Source organism: Electrophorus electricus, chromosome 20 (genome assembly GCF_013358815.1).
Source record: "Electrophorus electricus isolate fEleEle1 chromosome 20, fEleEle1.pri, whole genome shotgun sequence".
Lineage (NCBI taxonomy): Eukaryota > Metazoa > Chordata > Actinopteri > Gymnotiformes > Gymnotidae > Electrophorus > Electrophorus electricus.
Window position 1 is genome coordinate 3,816,442 of NC_049554.1, and position 18,656 is coordinate 3,835,097.

Below are 18,656 nucleotides of genomic sequence, written 5' to 3' on the forward strand. Positions count from 1 at the left end.
GAGAGTTACATGTGGAGATTACCCATGTGGGTTGTGATATCCGCATAAAACGAATACGAACGTTTAGTTTCAAAGACTCGAGTTGAAGGATAAAAATATAGTTCATCATGTCTTCTTTCTTTATAAAGAAAAAGACAGCCTCGGCGGTTCTTAGCAAATCTGACAGGTTTACTGGTTCAAAGCGAAAGGTAAGGTGTTGAGTTAGACTAAAGTTAGCCGCATGGCTAGCTTTGGGCATATGTTTATAGTTGTTTCACCCATGTCTGAAAGAATTAATGAGATGAGAATTAATATTTTACTTCCCTCACCATACTCCAATTTTAACCTCCAGTTTTTAGTCCAATCAAAGGTTATTCGGAGTAGTTTGGGTTAGGGCAAACGCGTGGTTAGTGCGTATTAGCTGTTAGCCAGCTAGCTGTGTGTATGTGCACTCAGGGATGCTGGTGATTGCCAGGACGAATTGTTCATGCTGAAGCTCTCTTGCACTTCCAGGCTGATAATGAGAGTGTAAAAGGACGTTCAAAAAAACTCCCCAAACGACTGAACGAGGAGATATCCAGCGAGTCAGAAAACGAAAAGTAAGGCCGTTTGGTTCCGCATCGCCCTGATGTGAGTGTGCGGTGTGGACAGATTATGCCTGACTTGTAGCGCTTGTATTTTGAGCAGCGATGAGGTGCCGAAGAGAAAAAGGAAAGAGAACGAGGTGGAGCAGGAGATTGAAGAGACCCCCCAGGAGAAGAAGCTACGACTGGCCAAACTTTACCTGGAGCAGCTGAGAGAGGAAGGTGAGTGGGATGTTGATAGAACCTTATTTTTGTCTGAGATTGTACCCCACCACTTTTTGCTCTTAATGCTTTAGGCTTGGGGGTGCTGGTTCTGTGTGACTGCGAACTTGAAATCCTTGAGGCACAAAAAGCAAGTTAATTAGGCTTTTAAAGCATAAAGCTGAATATTGCCTGATCTAAAAGTGGTGTTTCTCTCTCTCTCTGTCTGTCTATCTCTCTGTTTCTGGGCTGCAGAAGATAAGAAGGTAGAGGACGAGGCTTTTGAGTCAGACCTGATAGCTGGACGACTCAAGGAGGACGTGGTACGGCGTCTTCATCTGTTCTACTTTTGCTGTAGATTTGTTTTGTTTTCAGTAATAACAGTACAACATTTAATTGTACATTTCCAGCATATAGTAGATGCTCTTCTCTAGAGCAACATATACATTCGCTTACACATGTGTGTTCGCATCCTCCCTGGGAATCAAACCCGTGTCCTTGGTTTTGCCAGTACCTTGCTCTTCCAAGAAAGCTACAACCATTTTTCACCTCCATCTCTTTCAACAGCTGGAGCAGAAAGGCAAGTTGCAGAGGCCGCTTGCCGGAGGGGTGAGTAAAGGGTTTCGTTTCCCACCAGCTTTACTGGCGGCCGAAGGCTTGTGCTCTGATGTATTCGTGCGTCTCTTCATTTCTCTGGTGTCCAGCTCGTAGCTCCAGACCCCATCGAAATCAGGTTGCTAAGGGGACACAAGCTTTCCGTCACGTGCCTGTGCATCACCCCGGATGAGAAGCACATCTTCTCGGCGTCCAAAGACTGCTCCATCATCAAATGTAACTGTTCCGATTATCAAGTATCCTTGTTTGCCCAATGCGTATAGCCTTGCTGAGCTTGTAAACCCTCTCTGTGCTTTAGATACCTGATGCCCATGTGAAGACATGCATTTTAAAACGGTCCATAATGGAGGCGCCGTCTTGTGTCTATCTCCGTGTTTGTGTTGAAGGGGATGTGGGGAGCGGGAAGAAGGTACATAAGATCCTCGGAGGCAGAAAGGGTACAGAGGCTCGGCACGTTGGCCACACCGCACACATTCTCTGCATGGCCATTTCGTCAGACGGCAAGTACCTGGTGAGCGAGAGTTTTGTTCAGAGACATGACAGTCTTAATTATTGTCTAGACATTTCTAAGGCAGAACCGTTGGCAGATGTTATTGTTAAACAGCGATTCCATTAGATGGACAATTCAAATTCATTCTTACTGAACACATTACAATGGATAGAAATTGAATACACCCCTTTAAACTATTTTCACATTTAGTTGATCTGTAAGCTCAAATGAAAATGCTATAAATCAGTGTTTTTCTTGCTGTTCTACACAATTCCCAAAAATTCTACAACTGGTTTGCATCAAAGTTGTGGCAAGGTTCACCCCAGGAGAGGGATATAAAAGTATTTAAGGCTTTGAAGATACTCTGGGACATTGTCCATCATTAAAAGTGGAAAGCATGTGGGACCACCTTCAGTCTGCCCAAATCGGTCTTGCATCAAAGCTAGATGAGTGGGAAAGAAGGTATTTGGACCGAAAGGCTACTAGGAACCGACTGGCAACCTCGAGAAACCTACAGGGTTTTATAGACAACAGGGTACAACAAGTGTACCCTGCAGCAATATCAAAATACTGCAAAGGAGTTGTCTTCAGATGGATTTTCTTTCTTTTTCCAACCCTCTCATGAAGTCCTGTTCGAAGTTTGCACAGCCTCAAGGATCAAGCAAAAAATGGGCAGATTTTCTGGTTAGATAAAACCAAAATGGTCCATCACCAAAACAAATGCAATCCCATCTGTGAAGATTGATGGTGGTGGAAGGAGAATGTTATCTGGAAGCTTCTCATCTACAGCGGTTATGGAACTTATCAAGACTGAGGGCAGGATGGATGGAACCATGTACAGGCAGATTTTGGAGAAGAACCTGATCAGATCAGCAAAACATCTGAAAATGGCTCAGAAATTCATCCCAACAGGACAATGACCCCAAGCACTAGGCCAAAGCTTCCAGGGGGAGTGGCTTGCTTAAAAAAAATGGGGACTATGTTTGACAGGCCTGTTTACAGCCCTTGTCTAAATCCAATAGAAAATCAATGGAATGACTGTTTTGCAGGTTGCTGACCATTAGCAACACACTGTGAACCTCTCCCAGCTTGCACAGTTGTGGGAGGAGACGTGCCAGTCTGTCCGCTGAGTTTGCAGAGAGCTACCCCAGAAGCTGTACGTGCTTCCACAGATGTCTGTGTAGTTGAACTCAAAATTTTGAAACTTCAGCTTTATCAATTAAAAGATCACTTTTCTTCATATTAAAATGGATTCACCGCATTCAGGTGGTGTGCTCTGTCATTTAGGCAAAATCCCAATTATATTCATTTAGCATACAGAACCTGACAACAAAATGTGAACATTTTAAAAAAGGGTTGTATTCATTTCTTATTCACTGCCTAGGTATATCTGATGTAGTGTGATTTTACTTAAGTGCGGCTCTGAGCAATTGCAGATGCTTAAGTGAAGTTGGCAGAAAACGCAATTCCTTCCTTACAGGCCACGGGAGACATGAACAAGCTGATCATGATTTGGGAAGCGGCGACTTGCAAACACCTCTACAAGTTTACAGGACACAAAGACGCCGTATCGGTGAGCAGCTCCTGCCCAGCCGTCTGAGTGTTCGGCAGCTGTCTGCGGCTGCCTTGCTTCTTTAGTCCATCTGCTTTTTCATCTGCCATTTTTAAGTGTGACAGCTGGAAGGTGCAGTTCAGTTTGGGTTCATTGTCTTACACCAACTTCTAATTTTTCTTTTTGTTATGTTGTTCAGTTGTGCATCACTTCATAAGTGCCAGTGAATGGAACACCCTACAGCATAGCTAAATGTTGGGGTGCTGTGATATAACCACCAAACCACTGGAAGTTTTTTTTTTTTTTTTTTCTAAAAAGTAACAGCAAAAAAATGTAAAAGTGAAAATAGAAATTTGCAAATTTTGCAAACAAACTGAAAAAGTAATAAGAAACAAAATAATCTACATAAAAAGAACAAAACAACCATGTGATTCTCTTGCTGCGCTGATCTCTATGACCTCTGGCAGGGACTGGCCTTCCGGAGAGGAACACACGACTTGTACAGCGCCTCCCACGACCGCTCCGTCAAAGTGTGGAACGTGGATGAAAACGCTTACGTGGAGACACTGTGAGTGCAAGCTTGGGCCTCAAATGGGTTGATTGGCCTGCGAGTGGTCTGACCGGCTTCTCCTGTTTTTAAAACATGAACTTTTTGCAGCGTTTGGTATGGCTTATTACATGATCCCAACTCTGGGAGGGATTACTTGGTTTAGGGGTGATGCAGGGTGGGCTGCAGTGAAAATCTGGTCCCTCAAAGTTTCCAAGGACAGACTTTGGAAATGCTACACCCTGATGAAGTTGCTAGAGTCTGTTTTTGTTTGCATGCATTTAAATTCTGTATCGGCTACATTTACGACATTTAGCAGACGCTCTTATCCAGAGCAACTTACAAAAGTGCTTTGTCATTTACGCATAGAATATCCTAGTGCAGTACAGTACGGTAGAGTCCAACATACCAATGAACTAGAATACAGGATTCAATGCTGATACCTAGAAGTACAAAATACATAAGGTCTATTTTAAACAGTGATAAGTGCACTAAACTAAGTTCTAGAGTTTGTTAAACAACATGAACAATACCCCACAATAAGTACTAAATTAGTCCATCAATATAGGAGCAGGGTCAGTTGTCATTTAAATATTCCATGAATAGATGGGTCTTCAGTCTGCGTTTGAAGACTGCAAGGGCCTGCTGTCCAGACAGCAAGTGGGAGTTCATTCCACCATCTTGGAGCCAGGACAGAAAATAGTCTCGATGCTTGTCGTCCATGAGACCTGAAGCAAGGTATTTCAAGCCGAGCTGTATTTGAGGTTCGAAGTACTCGAGGTACGGCTCAGACTTTGACCATTGACCTTATGTATGAAGGAGCTGGTCCAGTTTTGGCTTTGTAGGCAAGCATCAAGGTTTTAAATCTGATGCGTGCAGCTACTGGGAGCCAATGAAGGGAGCGCAGCAGCAAAGTAACGTGTGAACTTCAGAAGATTGAAGACCAGTCATGCTGCTGCATTCTGGACAAGTTGTAGAGGTTTGATGGCTTTTAGAGGAAGACCAGCAAGTAGCCAGTTGCAGTACTCTAGCTTTGAGATCACAAGAGACTGCACAAGCACCTGGGTAACTTCCTGCTAGAGAAAGGGCCGAATCCTTCGGCTAGTGTGAGCTTGCGTGTGTGTCATCTCACGTTGTTTTGTCTCCTCAGGTTCGGCCACCAGGACGTGATCACGGCTTTGGACTGCCTCGGGCGGGAACGCTGCGTGACTGCAGGCGGGCGTGACCGCACGCTCCGCGTCTGGAAGATCGCAGAGGAGACGCAGCTCGTGTTCCACGGGCACGAGTGAGGGCTTTTTTTTCCCCTCCTCATGTATTCCTCTCTACTCTTCCTCCCCTCCTCCTCCTCTCCATGCCAGGCTTAGTGGCTTTTGTGAAAGAGGCAGGGTGTCTCCCCTCTTTGAGCAACTCGAACAAGTCTGCAGATCTGACTACGTTTTGACCTGCAGCAGAAATGGCTTCTGTCTGACTTGTTCTGATTTACATAGATGAAGTTTATGCTCTTTCTCTTTTATTTTCACCTAAACCATGAAGTGTCTTATGCAACCTCCCGTCCTCTCTGTGCGTCTGTCTCTCTGAAGAGGCTCCATTGACTGCGTTCAGCTCATCAATGAAGAGCACATGGTTTCCGGCGGCGATGACGGGTAAGACTGCACATTTTCTTCTTTGTCTGCGTTGGTGTTGAACTTTAAATGCGATTACTGCCTGACGACGGTCGCAAATCACTTGACCCTCTTGAGGGTGTACATTTGTAACAACGAAAAATCATCGCTGCTGACATTATACTTTGCTATGCATTTTTGAAATGGCAGTCTTTGAGACCGTGTTTGTGTGTGCATGTATGTCTAGCTGCTTGTGCGTTTGGTCGGTGGGCAAGAAGAAACCAGTGAGCGTTGTGAAGCAGGCACATGGTGTCCATGGCAACGCAGGGCTCAAGGAGCCTTGCTGGGTGTCTTCAGTGGCGGCGCTGCATAACTCCGACACTGTGGCCTCAGGTACACACTCGCTCATGCAGACGCGCACGCTTGTAGACCGATCTTATGTGCACACGACTATGGCTACACACCCACATCACGACACGTGCACGCATGGACCCGGCTCACAAACACTCTTATTTGACGTGCTTATGCATATACATGCCTTCAGAAGCTCCTGAGTGTGTACATACTCACACACACCCACGCGCTTCCACTTTCCCTCTGCCCTTTCTTTCGCTCCCTCGCTCGCTCGCTCGCTCCCTCGTGTGTACACACCCACACATGCTCTCCAATGCACGATCACCTTGATCAGCATTGTAAGCAGCTCCATTTCCCTCTCTGTTCTATGCTCTTTTCTTTTCTATCCATTTCCATACGAGACTTCCCATTTCCATAACAACGCTGTGCTCTGCTCCTTTTTCCACAGGCTCCCATAACGCCATGGTACAGTTATGGAAGTGTGGGCAGGGTTTCCGAGGCCTGGACCCGCTATTCACCATCCCCGTGGTGAGACTTTCTTCAGATCTCTGAACAGAACTGATTTAGTTTCATTATATTACGACCCTTTATACTGTGGTCAGCGCTGCTCAGAGATTCTCCAGCCCCAAACCTGTCGCTAGTGTTTAAGAAGTGCTCAGAGACCTCATATAGCTTAGGGGTGAAGCCGGGATCACTGTTGGGGCAGGGATGTTTGGTACTAGGTTGAAAGTAAGCGTTACAAGAAGGGAGGGGAGAGGGGCTATAGACAGGTTGGATGTCCCTGGTTTAAAGGGTTCCAGCTGTTCAGGAGGCTAGGGCTGAACTTTGGATCCTCTGAACGTGCTTTGGTTTAAATACACCCCATCCCCTGCGTGTTGTCAATTTATTGAGACTATGGTTGTGTTTGTCATAATATAGCTGCTTACCTCGTGAGGCTGCCAGTTTGAACACCCCTTAGCATCTTGAAGCCAACAGTGGCATTCAATAATTATTATTTATTTTTTTTTCAGACTGGTTTTGTGAATAGTTTGAAATTCTCAACTTCAGGCAAGTTCTTGGTGGCTGGTGTTGGACAGGAGCACAGGTAAATGCCCTACAATTATGAACACATTATGAAGTGAAATAAATGTAATATTGCAAACTGGCTTTGTCAACATGCATTAATACAATGATGCCGAAAACCAGTTGGTGGGGGTGGGGGTTTCCTTTCTTTGGAGGTAATGTCTCAAACCTACCACATGGCGGTGCTTGTGCACTGTGCAAGTACTGTCATGTTCACATCCCTCAAGCTGGGCTGGCCTTTTGCCTGAGCATATATTAAACCTTGCACTCACTACATATGGCACCATAATGTATTTCAAGTCTTAATCAGTGCCTTTGGGGAAGTACACTCATGCTTGCTCTCAGTGTTGGGGTGCGTTACTAACGTGCGCTCGGTCTCTGTTAGACTGGGCCGCTGGTGGAGAGTAAAGGACGCCAAGAACGGACTCTACATCATTCCTCTCAAAAGGCAGAACAGAGAGGCAGAGACTGAGCAATAACATGCATGCGCACAGACACAATGAAGACTTGGTTTTGATTTCTTTTTTTTCTTTTTTTTTTTACTCTTGTGACAGTACATTGTCATTTACAGAAATATAAGATGAAAATTTCAGTTTGTTTTGACTTATTTATCTAGCAGGCTGATGCAGCTTGTCCATCATTGGACCTCCCTTTGCTATAGTCATGGCATTTTTGTTTCAGTTGCAAAGATTGCAGTGGAGTCAGGAGCCAGTAGCTTGGTACTCAGAACGGTTCTGTGGGAGGCTCCCGTACCTTCTTAAAGATGTAACATGACCGCTCCTGTGCAAAACTAACAATCGAGTCATTAAAAAAAAAGTTTATTTACATATATTACAGGAAGCGCATTGACTGGTTCACCAAAGATCACATTTAAATACATTTCTGTTGGCTCTTTACTGCAAACTGAACACACTAAGATTGTTTTCAAGTCAAAAAGAAATACTGAATATAGTTTATTTTTGCATTGCCACTAAGCCAGTGCATTGAAAGAAGAAAACATTTCAGCAACAAGACTCCAAGAACAACAAAGATTTTCCAATGACATTTATGACTTGAACTACTGAAGTAAAGCATGGTAATACTGTAGTGCTTATACTCCCAGAGGTGGTCTTCCTGCAGTTTGAGAGTTCAGAAAGCTTGGATGTCTAATTGTCTCTGAAGAATCTATGTAGAAGTTGATTGTTGATTTTGTAAGTGTAATTTGAAACCCACCACTTCATGTCTTTACCAAAATATAAAATTTAATTGTCAAAGTAAATGTGGCCCCTGAAAAGTTGCTTATTTATTTACTTATATCATTGCACATAAAGGATTTCTCAATCTGAGTGCTCACGTTACAATGAACAAACATACCATTTTCATACACTGAAAATATACACTTTTCAGGGCCGTACTTGCACGTGGACACTGACGGAGCTAAAGGGGCTATACATCTTTCTACACATTCCTACTGTCAAGCATGGCAGAAGTATACAGAAATCCAAAGACTGTAAAATATCATTACCTGATAAGCTTGTTCATGTCCTCGACCGCACCACAGGGCCAAAAGTCCGTTTATTGAAACGCAGATTAAGGTCAAAGTCAAATATCTACTGTTAGCACTCACTCACTTCCCACTCCTGGTGGGCTAGAGCTCAGTTTAGTGTCATCGTTTATCTAACCCACTATTGTCACAAAAGCTTTCATAACTGCTGCTTTGCTTCAGAGCAGGGAAAATGTTGCCATGGTGCTCTAGGAGTGGAGGTTCACACCCCTATCACGCAAGGAATGGCACCATACAGTACTGAGTCCCAAATGGGAAAAACATTCAGGTATCATCAAATTGTAGTGTCATGTGGCGTCTAATCTACCCTACTAGCTCATGCTAGCAGATGGATTCCATACAGTTTGTTTTATTTACAAGCATTCCCTTTTTATAATTTAGGACTTTGAGCTTAATTGTCTGAAATGGATGATGAAAGCACCCTTGATGGAAGAGGCATTGATGGATTGATCCATGACATCGTTGATGCGGCGCGTGCGTTACTCTCCTTCACAATGACGATGTCGTAGAGTCCACAACCTCTCGTCCATTGCACACAGTAGGAACGGTTGTGGCTGTGAAGGAAACATCATTTGGTGGTGAGATATATTGACGGGAAAGAAATAAAGCGGTTCAGCAACGTATCATTTGCGTACAGAATTGCAATTAGAACATGTTTGGTGACTAGGTTGTGATGCACTAATCTCAGTGAAACCATCGTGATCATACCATCTACACTCACTGACCAGAAAAATACAAGCCCCTGCTCAGTATCTTGTTGGGCCACCTTCGGTAACAGCTGCTACATATTGGGGCAAGGACTCCATATGGGTCACAAAGCATCCTGATGTCAGAGCTGACCATGCAAACATCAATGCTTAGTCTAGTTAGGGCTGATGGGTGGACGCTTCCTACTACTGGTGCTTGGTTCAAGCTAATCCTCAAGGTGCTCTGTGACACTAATTCCAAGGTTAGGTTAGGATAGTGCTCAGATCACTACAGTTGCTTTATCTGAAGGTTAAGCCATTCCTGGGCGATTCTTGCACTATAGCACCGACACCAACTTGGTGAGAGTACTCATTCTCTACAGCAGCCATGGATAGATGAAGCTGGTCTTCTGCAAATGATATTGTTGTGATCTATTAGTATGAATGGACCCAGTTTAGGCCGCCCATATATGCCCAAAAACATTATGATTTCTCCATCGACAAGGAACTGATGTATGAAGGAATGAATGGTTACACTTACATAGCACCTTTCTCAGAACCTAAGGATGTTTTACACACCAATTACAGGTATATAATCAGACCTGATGGTCCATGGCTTCATGTTAGTTTACTCTACATTTTGTGTCTATCATCAAGATGGTGTAGTTGGAACTAGGATTCATTAGATTACACATCCTTTCTTCAGTCATCAGTGGGTGGTAGTCCACTGCAAATGCATTTGACAACCTACCTTTTTACATTTTACACTTACAGCATTTGTCAGATGCTCATATACAGAGTGATTACATCTTTATATTGGACAGAAGATCATTCAGTTAGACAGGAGAGGCACTTTTCCAGGTCATCTGCTGGTATACTTCTCATGGACAAGATTGCACTACACTACATGGGACTGAATGCATCATTGTAGCCCACAACTGTATTGTAATGTTAACTGTCATATTGTGGACGAGCAAGTTATTGTTAAATTTACTGTTAAGTTCTCACGATCATCCTCCAGGAACTGCCTTCCACAAAGCAAACATCTGGGATCCATTGCTTGTTTTATCAATTGAGACCACTGTGTTCAAAAATCCTAGAAACTCTATGGCCTGCCAATGCTCAGACCATAGCCTTCAGGAACCAGAGTCACACCACAAACCGTTCACATGCAAAGCTAGTTTCTATTTTTTAATTTTTCTGGTCACTGATTGTAAATATTTTCCACATTGTTGCTCAAAAAGTCTGATGCCCACTAGCTCTTGATACAATGAAAAATTATCAAGGTAATAAAGATGGGAATTTGGGTCTAAGCTCACTAGTGATAATCTTACTACTTACTAAACTAATAAACTTAATAAACGTACTACTTGTAGCCTACAAAACATCTCATGTATACTTTAGCTGATATTCACTATCTCAGGAATTTGATAGTGTATTGTAGCCGTGTGTGTGTGTGCGTGCGTGTGCCGCCTTACAGTTGTTCTTCACTTTACAGATGCAGCGAGTGTCCTGGAAAAGAGCTTAGCTACCCTGTGAGTACGTGGAGCTGGGTGCCGTGTTGGCTGTGGAAAAGCGGTTCTCCTTCGTGCGCAGCGTAGCCACGTTCTTCTGCGGCTGGAACAGTATGATGTGGAGCTTGGGAGCGAAGAGGCAGCCCAGCACCACTGAGCCGCTCAAGCTCACCGAGATGCACATGGTGGTGGTCTGCACCTGTACAGGAGAGACACGGCTCATGAGATATTCATTAGCAGCCTCAGATCTGCAGCTGAAGATTCAAATCACAGTCTTAAAGCAGCTCATTCTAACATCAAAATGTATTTACTTATTGATTTGTAATTTTTCTATTTTTTATCAACGTCTCTGTTGAGTTACTCATCAGCAACTAATGTGGTTCTCCTTTGATTTCTGCACAAGAGTTTAAAACAGAACAAGCACTGCGGTTTTAAGCAACGTCTGAACCAGATACTGCACTTCCACGAGAAAGTCAGCGGAACATTTGGTATCTGGTATGTGATTGGTTAGGATAATTTCTCATGCTTGTCTGTCCGCCAAAAGTCCCGCCTAACCATTAGTTAATAGATCAGCGGGTGCATATTAAGTAGCCTAGCGCCTGATTCTCTGACGTATTTAAAATCCAGGCACATGGACCCTAGCACATGCTGCACTGGTGTGCCAAATCTTTGTGGCATTTCTGAAGGCTTAACAATAGTATCAATTTCTCATTTTGTTTGTGAAATTTTTTAAATATTATTTTAAACAAGACGCTATGTTGCACTCCAGGACAGATCATCAATAGTCTTACAATTTTATATTGTATTCTTTTTTCCCCCCTGAAGAGCCTCAAGTCAGATTTCAATTTAATTTAGTTCCAAACCACCGGAGTGTTTCAGTATCATTATTTTTGTTCTGAACACTTTAGTTCCCCAGTTCTCAGAAAGAAACCTCGGCTTGTGACAGCGCTCCTTTGGGACCCCCGAGCATCTTCAGTAGCACGTCTTTTAAAGTGAGGTTTTACGTGAGTAAACAGGCAGACCAATCACTTCGACACCGAGAAACTAATAATAATAATCTTTGTTCTTCTGGAGATTGCTGCACCTTGCATCTGCGAGGAAAAGAGTTCGCTGGGCTTTGCAGTGCAGAAGCACCGAGCCTGCGAGATATGAAGTCTTTTATGTTGGAATACATTAAAACTAATTCACTTCGAAACTGTTTTCATTTCAGAGACAGAGCTCTTTGGTAGGTATGATTTCACAGTGTAAAAGTGTCCGAGGGGGGTTTCAGACCGATGTAAACCTTCGCTCCTTCTGTATCTCCATTCCGGCACCACTGGGTGCTGGGGTCCGACTCCCGTAGAGAGAGCTCGAAAAACAAGCGCCCGTCTGCCCCCACATCACGGAGGCTCCATTCAGGCGGAGTTACCGTAGAAGCCGTTACAACTTCGAGGCTTAGACGTACGCCTGCAAATTTGCATTTGTTTAACACGATTTTGCACTCGGTTATATATTAGCTCACAACTGTGCAAAATATGGGAATAATTTTCACAAACTCGATGATGGGTAGCCGTTGCCGCTATCAGTCTTGCAATAATGATAATTCGCCCCTAGCAACTATCATTCATTAGTAGCTCTATTTGCATTTTTGGCCGATATATTTCCATAACTAAGGCTGCATCACTGTTGGCGCGCTCAGCTGGTCCCCTCGAAAAAATGTTTTCTGACAGTTCCAAATATTTAATAGTGGTTTGTTAACAAAATGCACATAAAGTGCATCTGATACCGTACATGTAAAACGAATTGTTTTCCCCAGTAGCTACTCTCCAATGACGTCAACAAAAGCATCCTTTAATTACCTTGGATTGCCTTAAGAGCCAGCACTAGGAGCTACAAGATCAGGAAAACGTATTTATCCCGTTTCTGTTGGAAAGCTATGCACAGCTACCAACACTAGCGATGGAAGTTCGATCACCTAGATATAAAAACTTCTTCAGTCCAGTCCCGAAAAAAAAAAAATTTGTTTGACGGTAGAGCATACTATGATGAAATGACAAACTCTGAACGCTACAACTGCTTACAGTGGTGTACTTGTCGGTTTAATTTTACACGGCGATTTTATTTTGTACTCCAGCCCCGTACGTTAATTTCTGGCCACGCCACCTTCACCTGGTCCTACATCACCTTGGAGTGACGTAGGGATGCATGTCTCTAAACACTGCGCGGCTCTTTCCTCGTCACTTCTGACTGCTGTTTGCTGTGGCAGTCGAGGCATGGCGGCTCACACAGCCCTGGGCCATCCTCCATGTCTGTGTTTACCGTGAAGCTCACTGAGACTTGACATGTTGCCTCGCAGCAAAACGAGCCCACCGATAAAGTACGACAGGGCGCCCACGACCTCCCGGAGGGAATCGTTAACACTCGCTACAAGAAGTTCACGGCTCTGAGGTTTTGGGTTTTTTGTTTGTTTTTTTTCTGCGGTAGTTTGCTGGACTCATCAGATTAAACCACCAGGTAAAACCGATAAAAACGGTTCTCAATTCGATGTCCTGATCACCGACAGGCTGAGCTTTATGCACAATAATCTGAAAAAACCCCCAAATGTTTTTATGGGGTATGCATGAGCAAACTTTAAAAGCATTAATTAACACGAATTAACATTAACTTTTAGATCTTACACCTTTTTGCTACTAGATCATACAACCTTTCATTTATCATTTTATGGGAAATCCCCTTCCACACATCCGTCATACCTCTTCACCAAGATTTTATTACTGATATGAATTCATTCTAGAAAGCTGTCAAGGACGTGCCATGTGCCAGTTTGCGGGTTGTGAAATATAAAAGAGGTGTAACTCCCACTTACCCTGTAGTCGCTAGCGGTAACATAGAATATGGGCTGAAATGCCAGCCAGATGATGCACGTGGTGTACATGGTGAAGCCGATGAACTTGGCCTCATTGAAGTTCTCAGGGCACTTCCTGGTCTTGAAGGCGTAGAAGGTGCACAGGATGATGAGGATGCAGTTGTAGGTGAGCGACACCAGCATGCTGGAGTCTGGGCTGTTGCACTTCAGCGTCACCACGTTACGCCTGAAGGGCCCCACTTCCTTCCGCACGCCCGGCACCTCCACCAGGAGCCACACTAGCGCTACCAGCAGCTGGGCGGAGATCAGCACCCCGCAGATGGCCACCTGGGAGCCAGGGCTGATGAAACGGGGCCGCTTGGCGCCGTCGCGCACGCCGCCGAATATCCTCGCGATCCGGTTGGTCTTGGTGAGGAGGGCAGAGTAGCAGACGGCGAACGAGGTGCCGAGGCCGAGGCGTCGCAGGGCGCACACAGCCACGGACGGCTTGGCGATGTAGATGAAGGTCATGGCATAGCACAGAAGGATTCCTAGCAGGAGGATGTAACACAGCTCACGTCCGCTGGCCTTCACGACCGGAGTGTCGTTGTGGCGCAAGAAAACACCAGCCACCCCGAGGGTACACATCATCCCCAGACAGGCTATGGTCACGGGCCCAATGGCCCATGCGTCCGACCAGCGGATATACTCCTCCGGGAGCTCGTAGCAGCCCGTAAGGTTGGCCAATGGCCACTCCCCAAAGCCGCAATCCTCGCAGGTGAACTCATCCCGAAGGTACTGGTGGGGCTGGCAGGGAATGCAGATCCAGCAGCAGACGTCCCCGGGTTGCATGCTCTTGGCCTCGTTGGGTTGGCAGGGGTCACTGCACTGGGAAGTGGGCACCGACCCCTTGGACCAGGGAAGCAGGCTGGTGTTGAGGACCAGACCTTGTGCCCAGTGGCCCACCTTCCTATAGACGTACCTGCTGTTCTCCTGGTGGTAGTGGAAGATGTTGTAGCGACCCAGGCTGTCACCGAGAGGGGTGAATCGCACAACGTTCTCAGTGTCAACGGGCCTAAATGGAGCTAGTCAATGACAACAGAGAGATTTATATCACAACAAAGTTGATCAAAAGAATTTGGTAAAGTATTGCTTACTGTACACTTTCTTTATTAGCACTAGCACATTTATTTGCCAGAAAATAGTCTGCCATAAGCACAATGTTTTGAAAATTGCTTGTTGTAGGTTTCTGAGCTAGAGTTGTTAATCCACCATGCTGTATTAGTGGTTACTGAAGGTTTCTGTGAACTTCTAAATCACGTAAAGTAACTTCAGAATCCAAAACAGCTGGGAGTGGACTAATGAGTGTTTTCTGGCTCCACTGATTTTACAGGGATAAAACTTCATAAACAGACTTCTATCTCTGAAGTGGTGCTTTTAATGATGAAAAAACTGCAAACATTTGAAAGGCTAATCTCAGATGAATCAGTCATTTTTATTACATGCTCTAGTTGACTCAGACCATCCTCCATGATTGCTGTTCCTAATATAGGACCAGTTGATCTATGTTGACAGTCAGTTTGCCACCAGGCTAATTTATTTATTTATTTATTGAATAGTGTCTTTTTATTTTCCACGGTAAGACCCATCTAAAATAAAAGCTATCGATCTAAGTGATGACTGAATGGAACAGTCTTCCTGAGTTTAAAAAGGGAATAATTAACCATAAATTCTACCATTGCTGATAATGAAGGGAAGCCAACTAACTGCCTATTAGTAATATGCAAATGAGCCCATGCTACTTAGCAAATACCATTACTGTAAACGCTTCGTTGGTAATGGTGCTCACCGTCAAACTTGGTCTTAAGGATGAACTCACGGTAGAACCTCTTGCCATTGCCTGGTTTCATGGCGTCACACACACGGGTGGTGTTAGGGCACACCACCTGCCGCATGTTATGCAGCGCGTAGGCCATGGCGTAGACGGCGTTCACCACAAACATGATCTTGGACTCCTGTGTGAATGACCCATCCCGTAGGCTGTGCCTGGCGCAACCATGCTCTTGCAGCCTACACCCGAACCGGTGCTCCCAGAATTCCCTGAACCAAGGATTCCGGGTGTTGAGCTCCGGCGTGAGCTTGGTGAAGTAGTCCTCAAACTCACGGATGGGGTAGGAGGAGAGCTCGATAGTGAAGGCCCCGTTGGCTGCATTCTCGCTGCCGTGCACCACGCTCTCCTGCGCCCCCCAGCCGTCGCTTGCCACCCAGATGAAGGAGACGTTCATGCGGGCGGCTGCCACCAGCAGCTCCCTGGCGTCTTCGCTGCGGGTGAACAGGACCACCACCTTGGCGTTGGCCTTCTGCTGCAGCGATCGGATTACTATATCGTAGTTGCCCCGGTTCATGGAGCGGCTCACCTTCACCGACGTCGCGATGCAGATGTGCCGCACCCGTGCCTCCTGCTGGAAGGCATCAATGCCCGTCTCGCCGTAGTCGCCCTCCGACGCCACCGTCGACACGTAGGTCCAGTTGAAGAAGCGCAGGATTTCCGCCATGGCCTTGGCCTGGTAGAAGTCCGGCGGCACCGTCCGGGCGAAGTAGTCGTAGCGTGATTTGTCGCTCAGCTTGGCGCTCGTGGATGCATAGCTGATCTGAGGGATCTGGAAGAGCCGGAGCAGATTGGCCACCTGCATACATTTGTGGAAAACAGAAGAGTCTCCTTAAACCATGATTATGCAATGTTTCAAATTGCACTGGGTGGAACTGAATCATACAGCGCTTTTTTTTTTCCCCCCTAACTTTGTGTGAATGTCAAACTACACAACACAAGGTTAAACTTCCCTAGCTTTATAATAGTGCTGAGCTAGGATCAGATTTGGATTTTGATATCCTAATTAATGCAGTACTTAAAAGAGGGAGGGGATGATCTATGATTTGCTCTTACTCTGATACGTACAATTAAGATATGATATACTAAGAGCTGTCTCTTGTAAGAGTACTGAAGAACGTAGACAGGTGTAGCCCACTTAAATTCTTCAGGGCTTTGGGTCTTTCTGGAAATTGCAATTTATGCCATGCAATAACAGCTACTACACACCCAGGCAGCTTATAAAGAGGCAGGGAGACATAACAGACACCCCTGCGCAGCTAAAGGCTTAACAAGATGCTCACCCATCCTGTCGAACTTCCAGTTATCATCACCACAGCTGAACATCCATGATATTTTTCACTATAAATGATGCTAGAGGCCATAGAGAAAACATGTACTCTTAACTATGTACTCTCTTAACTTTGTTGCTGCATTTTTTATTCTAACCTGGCCATTTTCCTGCCCAGACACACCTGATGCAACTCGCCAATTAATTACCAGGTTTAGCAGCTAGGTGTGTAAGAGCAGGAAATTGCCCAACTGTGCTGGACTCTGGCCCTGAAGGATTCAAGTTGGCCACCCCTGAGACAGGTAAACAAACGTGCCAATGGACCTCTGCAAAACTTGTTGACAAGTAATTAGCTACACCCACCCCCGTCTTCCTACCCAGGCTCACCCACACCAGTGCCTCCGGCTATATCTGCTTTGCCTGGTGGAGGAGATGGGATTCTGATCCTACAAAGCCTGCATCTTCGCTTGTTATCTAGCTCATCTAAGTCCATCATTTCCGGCTGTTTGTACAGAGGACTCAGCTAAGCCTAATTCTGACCAGTCAAGATAACAAACAAATAACTAAAAATAGAAATATTTTCAGGAGCTTAGAGCTATACCTCAGGGTATGATCCCCTCCTGCAACTAAAACTGGGTGCTGAACTCTCTCTCCCTTGTTTTGCTATAAAGGTTGCCATAGAAAATGAAAAAAAGAATTTTGAGTGTCCACCCTCTTAACCTTACCAGTGAAGTTTGTGTATCCCACTCCAGTGAAAGTGAATGGTATTCAGGTGGAGGTTTCCCGTGCATCATTTCCCAGAGGTGAGCAGCAATCACTGGAGGAGCTGTGTTGTGGAATTCTGGGAAATGTGCTCACTCCACAAAACTGAAGTGGCAATTAGGCCCATGGGGAGCGCCGGATAACGATGGAAATTCTGAGTGTAGTTGTGAGGAGGTTGTACACAGCCAGCTGCTCGATAGAAGAGCGACCGTGTGAGGTTTCTCAGCACAAGTGCATTGATTTTAGATGAGCTTTTCCCTCTTGTATTACAATTGCGTGGGCTGGATCAACACCTCTAATTAAAGGACTTTTCCTACACTCAGATACCTGATACATTAAAGCCCTGTATTTTTAAAGAGGGTTGGAACTGTATGATGTAACTGTTCTGCAGCCTAAACCGGGTAACAGTTCACGCTCTCCCAATTCATATCCCAATGTACAATTCCAATTTCATGACCCACCTGAAGCGGATTTTCACTTCCGTTGCCAGGCACACAAACAGGGCTATTGTTATATTATCTGTCTTGGGCTCCCACATGTGTGTGTGGCTAAGGAATTTTTCATGCCTCTATGATTCCATTATTGCCAGCTGAAAATAGTCTTATGGCCAGCCAGTGTTAAAAAGAATCAGTTTAATTTTATCTATTCAAGACTGGGTGAATTGCCATATCATACATAACCTGCTCAAGAATTCTCATCAAAATATTACTCTGGACATAAATCTCAAGTACTTTGCCAGAGAAAATGGGTGAATCTCACTGGCCAAAAATAGATCATGTAACAAACATGGAAGATGGATCTTAATAAATGCGACAACCACTAAAATCACTAAACTGCGTTTTAGCATAGCATGCTTAGCTATGTCCTGGGGCTGTGTCACTGTAAGAGCCATGAGTCAATAAATAATGGTTGGCATCATGCTTGGCTAGCTGGGTCACAATGCTGCATCACTGGTGATTGGCATGACACGGGCTAGCCGATGGACGGACATTAGATGTGATGTGGTCAGTGGATAAATCTGTGTGACAGCCATGTTTAAGGATCCTGGTGGGTTTAGGCCCTGTGGGAATGGGACTCCACTCACACAGGAGAGGGAGCCTGAGGAAATATTATTCATCTAGACATGTGCGGGTCTGGGCACAACCAGACCACTACTCTGCATCACATGTCTGGCTGATTTCAGA

General features: G+C 45.0%; 2 protein-coding genes across 4 annotated transcripts in view; one reads left to right on the forward strand and one right to left on the reverse strand.

Annotated features, from left to right (window-relative positions):
- On the forward strand, positions 1-8,243 carry rrp9 (ribosomal RNA processing 9, U3 small nucleolar RNA binding protein). The gene is made up of 15 exons (XM_027012486.2): positions 1-188; positions 493-578; positions 667-785; positions 1,020-1,087; positions 1,332-1,373; positions 1,469-1,595; positions 1,766-1,890; positions 3,350-3,442; positions 3,889-3,989; positions 5,119-5,253; positions 5,549-5,611; positions 5,817-5,962; positions 6,372-6,451; positions 6,934-7,007; positions 7,371-8,243. The coding sequence occupies exons 1-15, from the start codon at positions 108-110 to the stop codon at positions 7,462-7,464; spliced, it is 1,434 nt and encodes a 477-aa protein (XP_026868287.2). The 5' UTR covers positions 1-107; the 3' UTR covers positions 7,465-8,243.
- grm2b (glutamate receptor, metabotropic 2b) overlaps positions 7,788-18,656 on the reverse strand; it is a 20,972-nt gene continuing 10,103 nt past the window's right edge. For 2 of the 3 annotated variants that reach the window (XM_027012483.2, XM_027012484.2), the window contains exons 3-6: positions 15,402-16,239; positions 13,574-14,637; positions 10,747-10,927; positions 7,788-9,082 (exon numbers count right to left, since the gene is read on the reverse strand). In XM_027012483.2, the coding sequence (XP_026868284.2) occupies positions 9,018-9,082; positions 10,747-10,927; positions 13,574-14,637; positions 15,402-16,239 (2,148 nt within the window). In that variant the 3' untranslated portion in view covers positions 7,788-9,017. Of the gene's footprint in view, positions 9,083-10,692; positions 10,928-13,573; positions 14,638-15,401; positions 16,240-18,656 lie in introns of all 3 variants that reach the window. The other variant, XM_027012485.2, reaches the window with a different exon arrangement.

Bases quoted from the DNA above. Each gene is read 5' to 3' on its own strand.
- rrp9 (XM_027012486.2), top strand. From the start codon at position 108: ATGTCTTCTTTCTTTATAAAGAAAAAGACAGCCTCGGCGGTTCTTAGC. The intron at 189-492 runs GTAAGGTGTTGA...TTGCACTTCCAG, and splicing joins TTACTGGTTCAAAGCGAAAG to GCTGATAATGAGAGTGTAAA. The intron at 5,963-6,371 runs GTACACACTCGC...CTTTTTCCACAG, and splicing joins CTCCGACACTGTGGCCTCAG to GCTCCCATAACGCCATGGTA.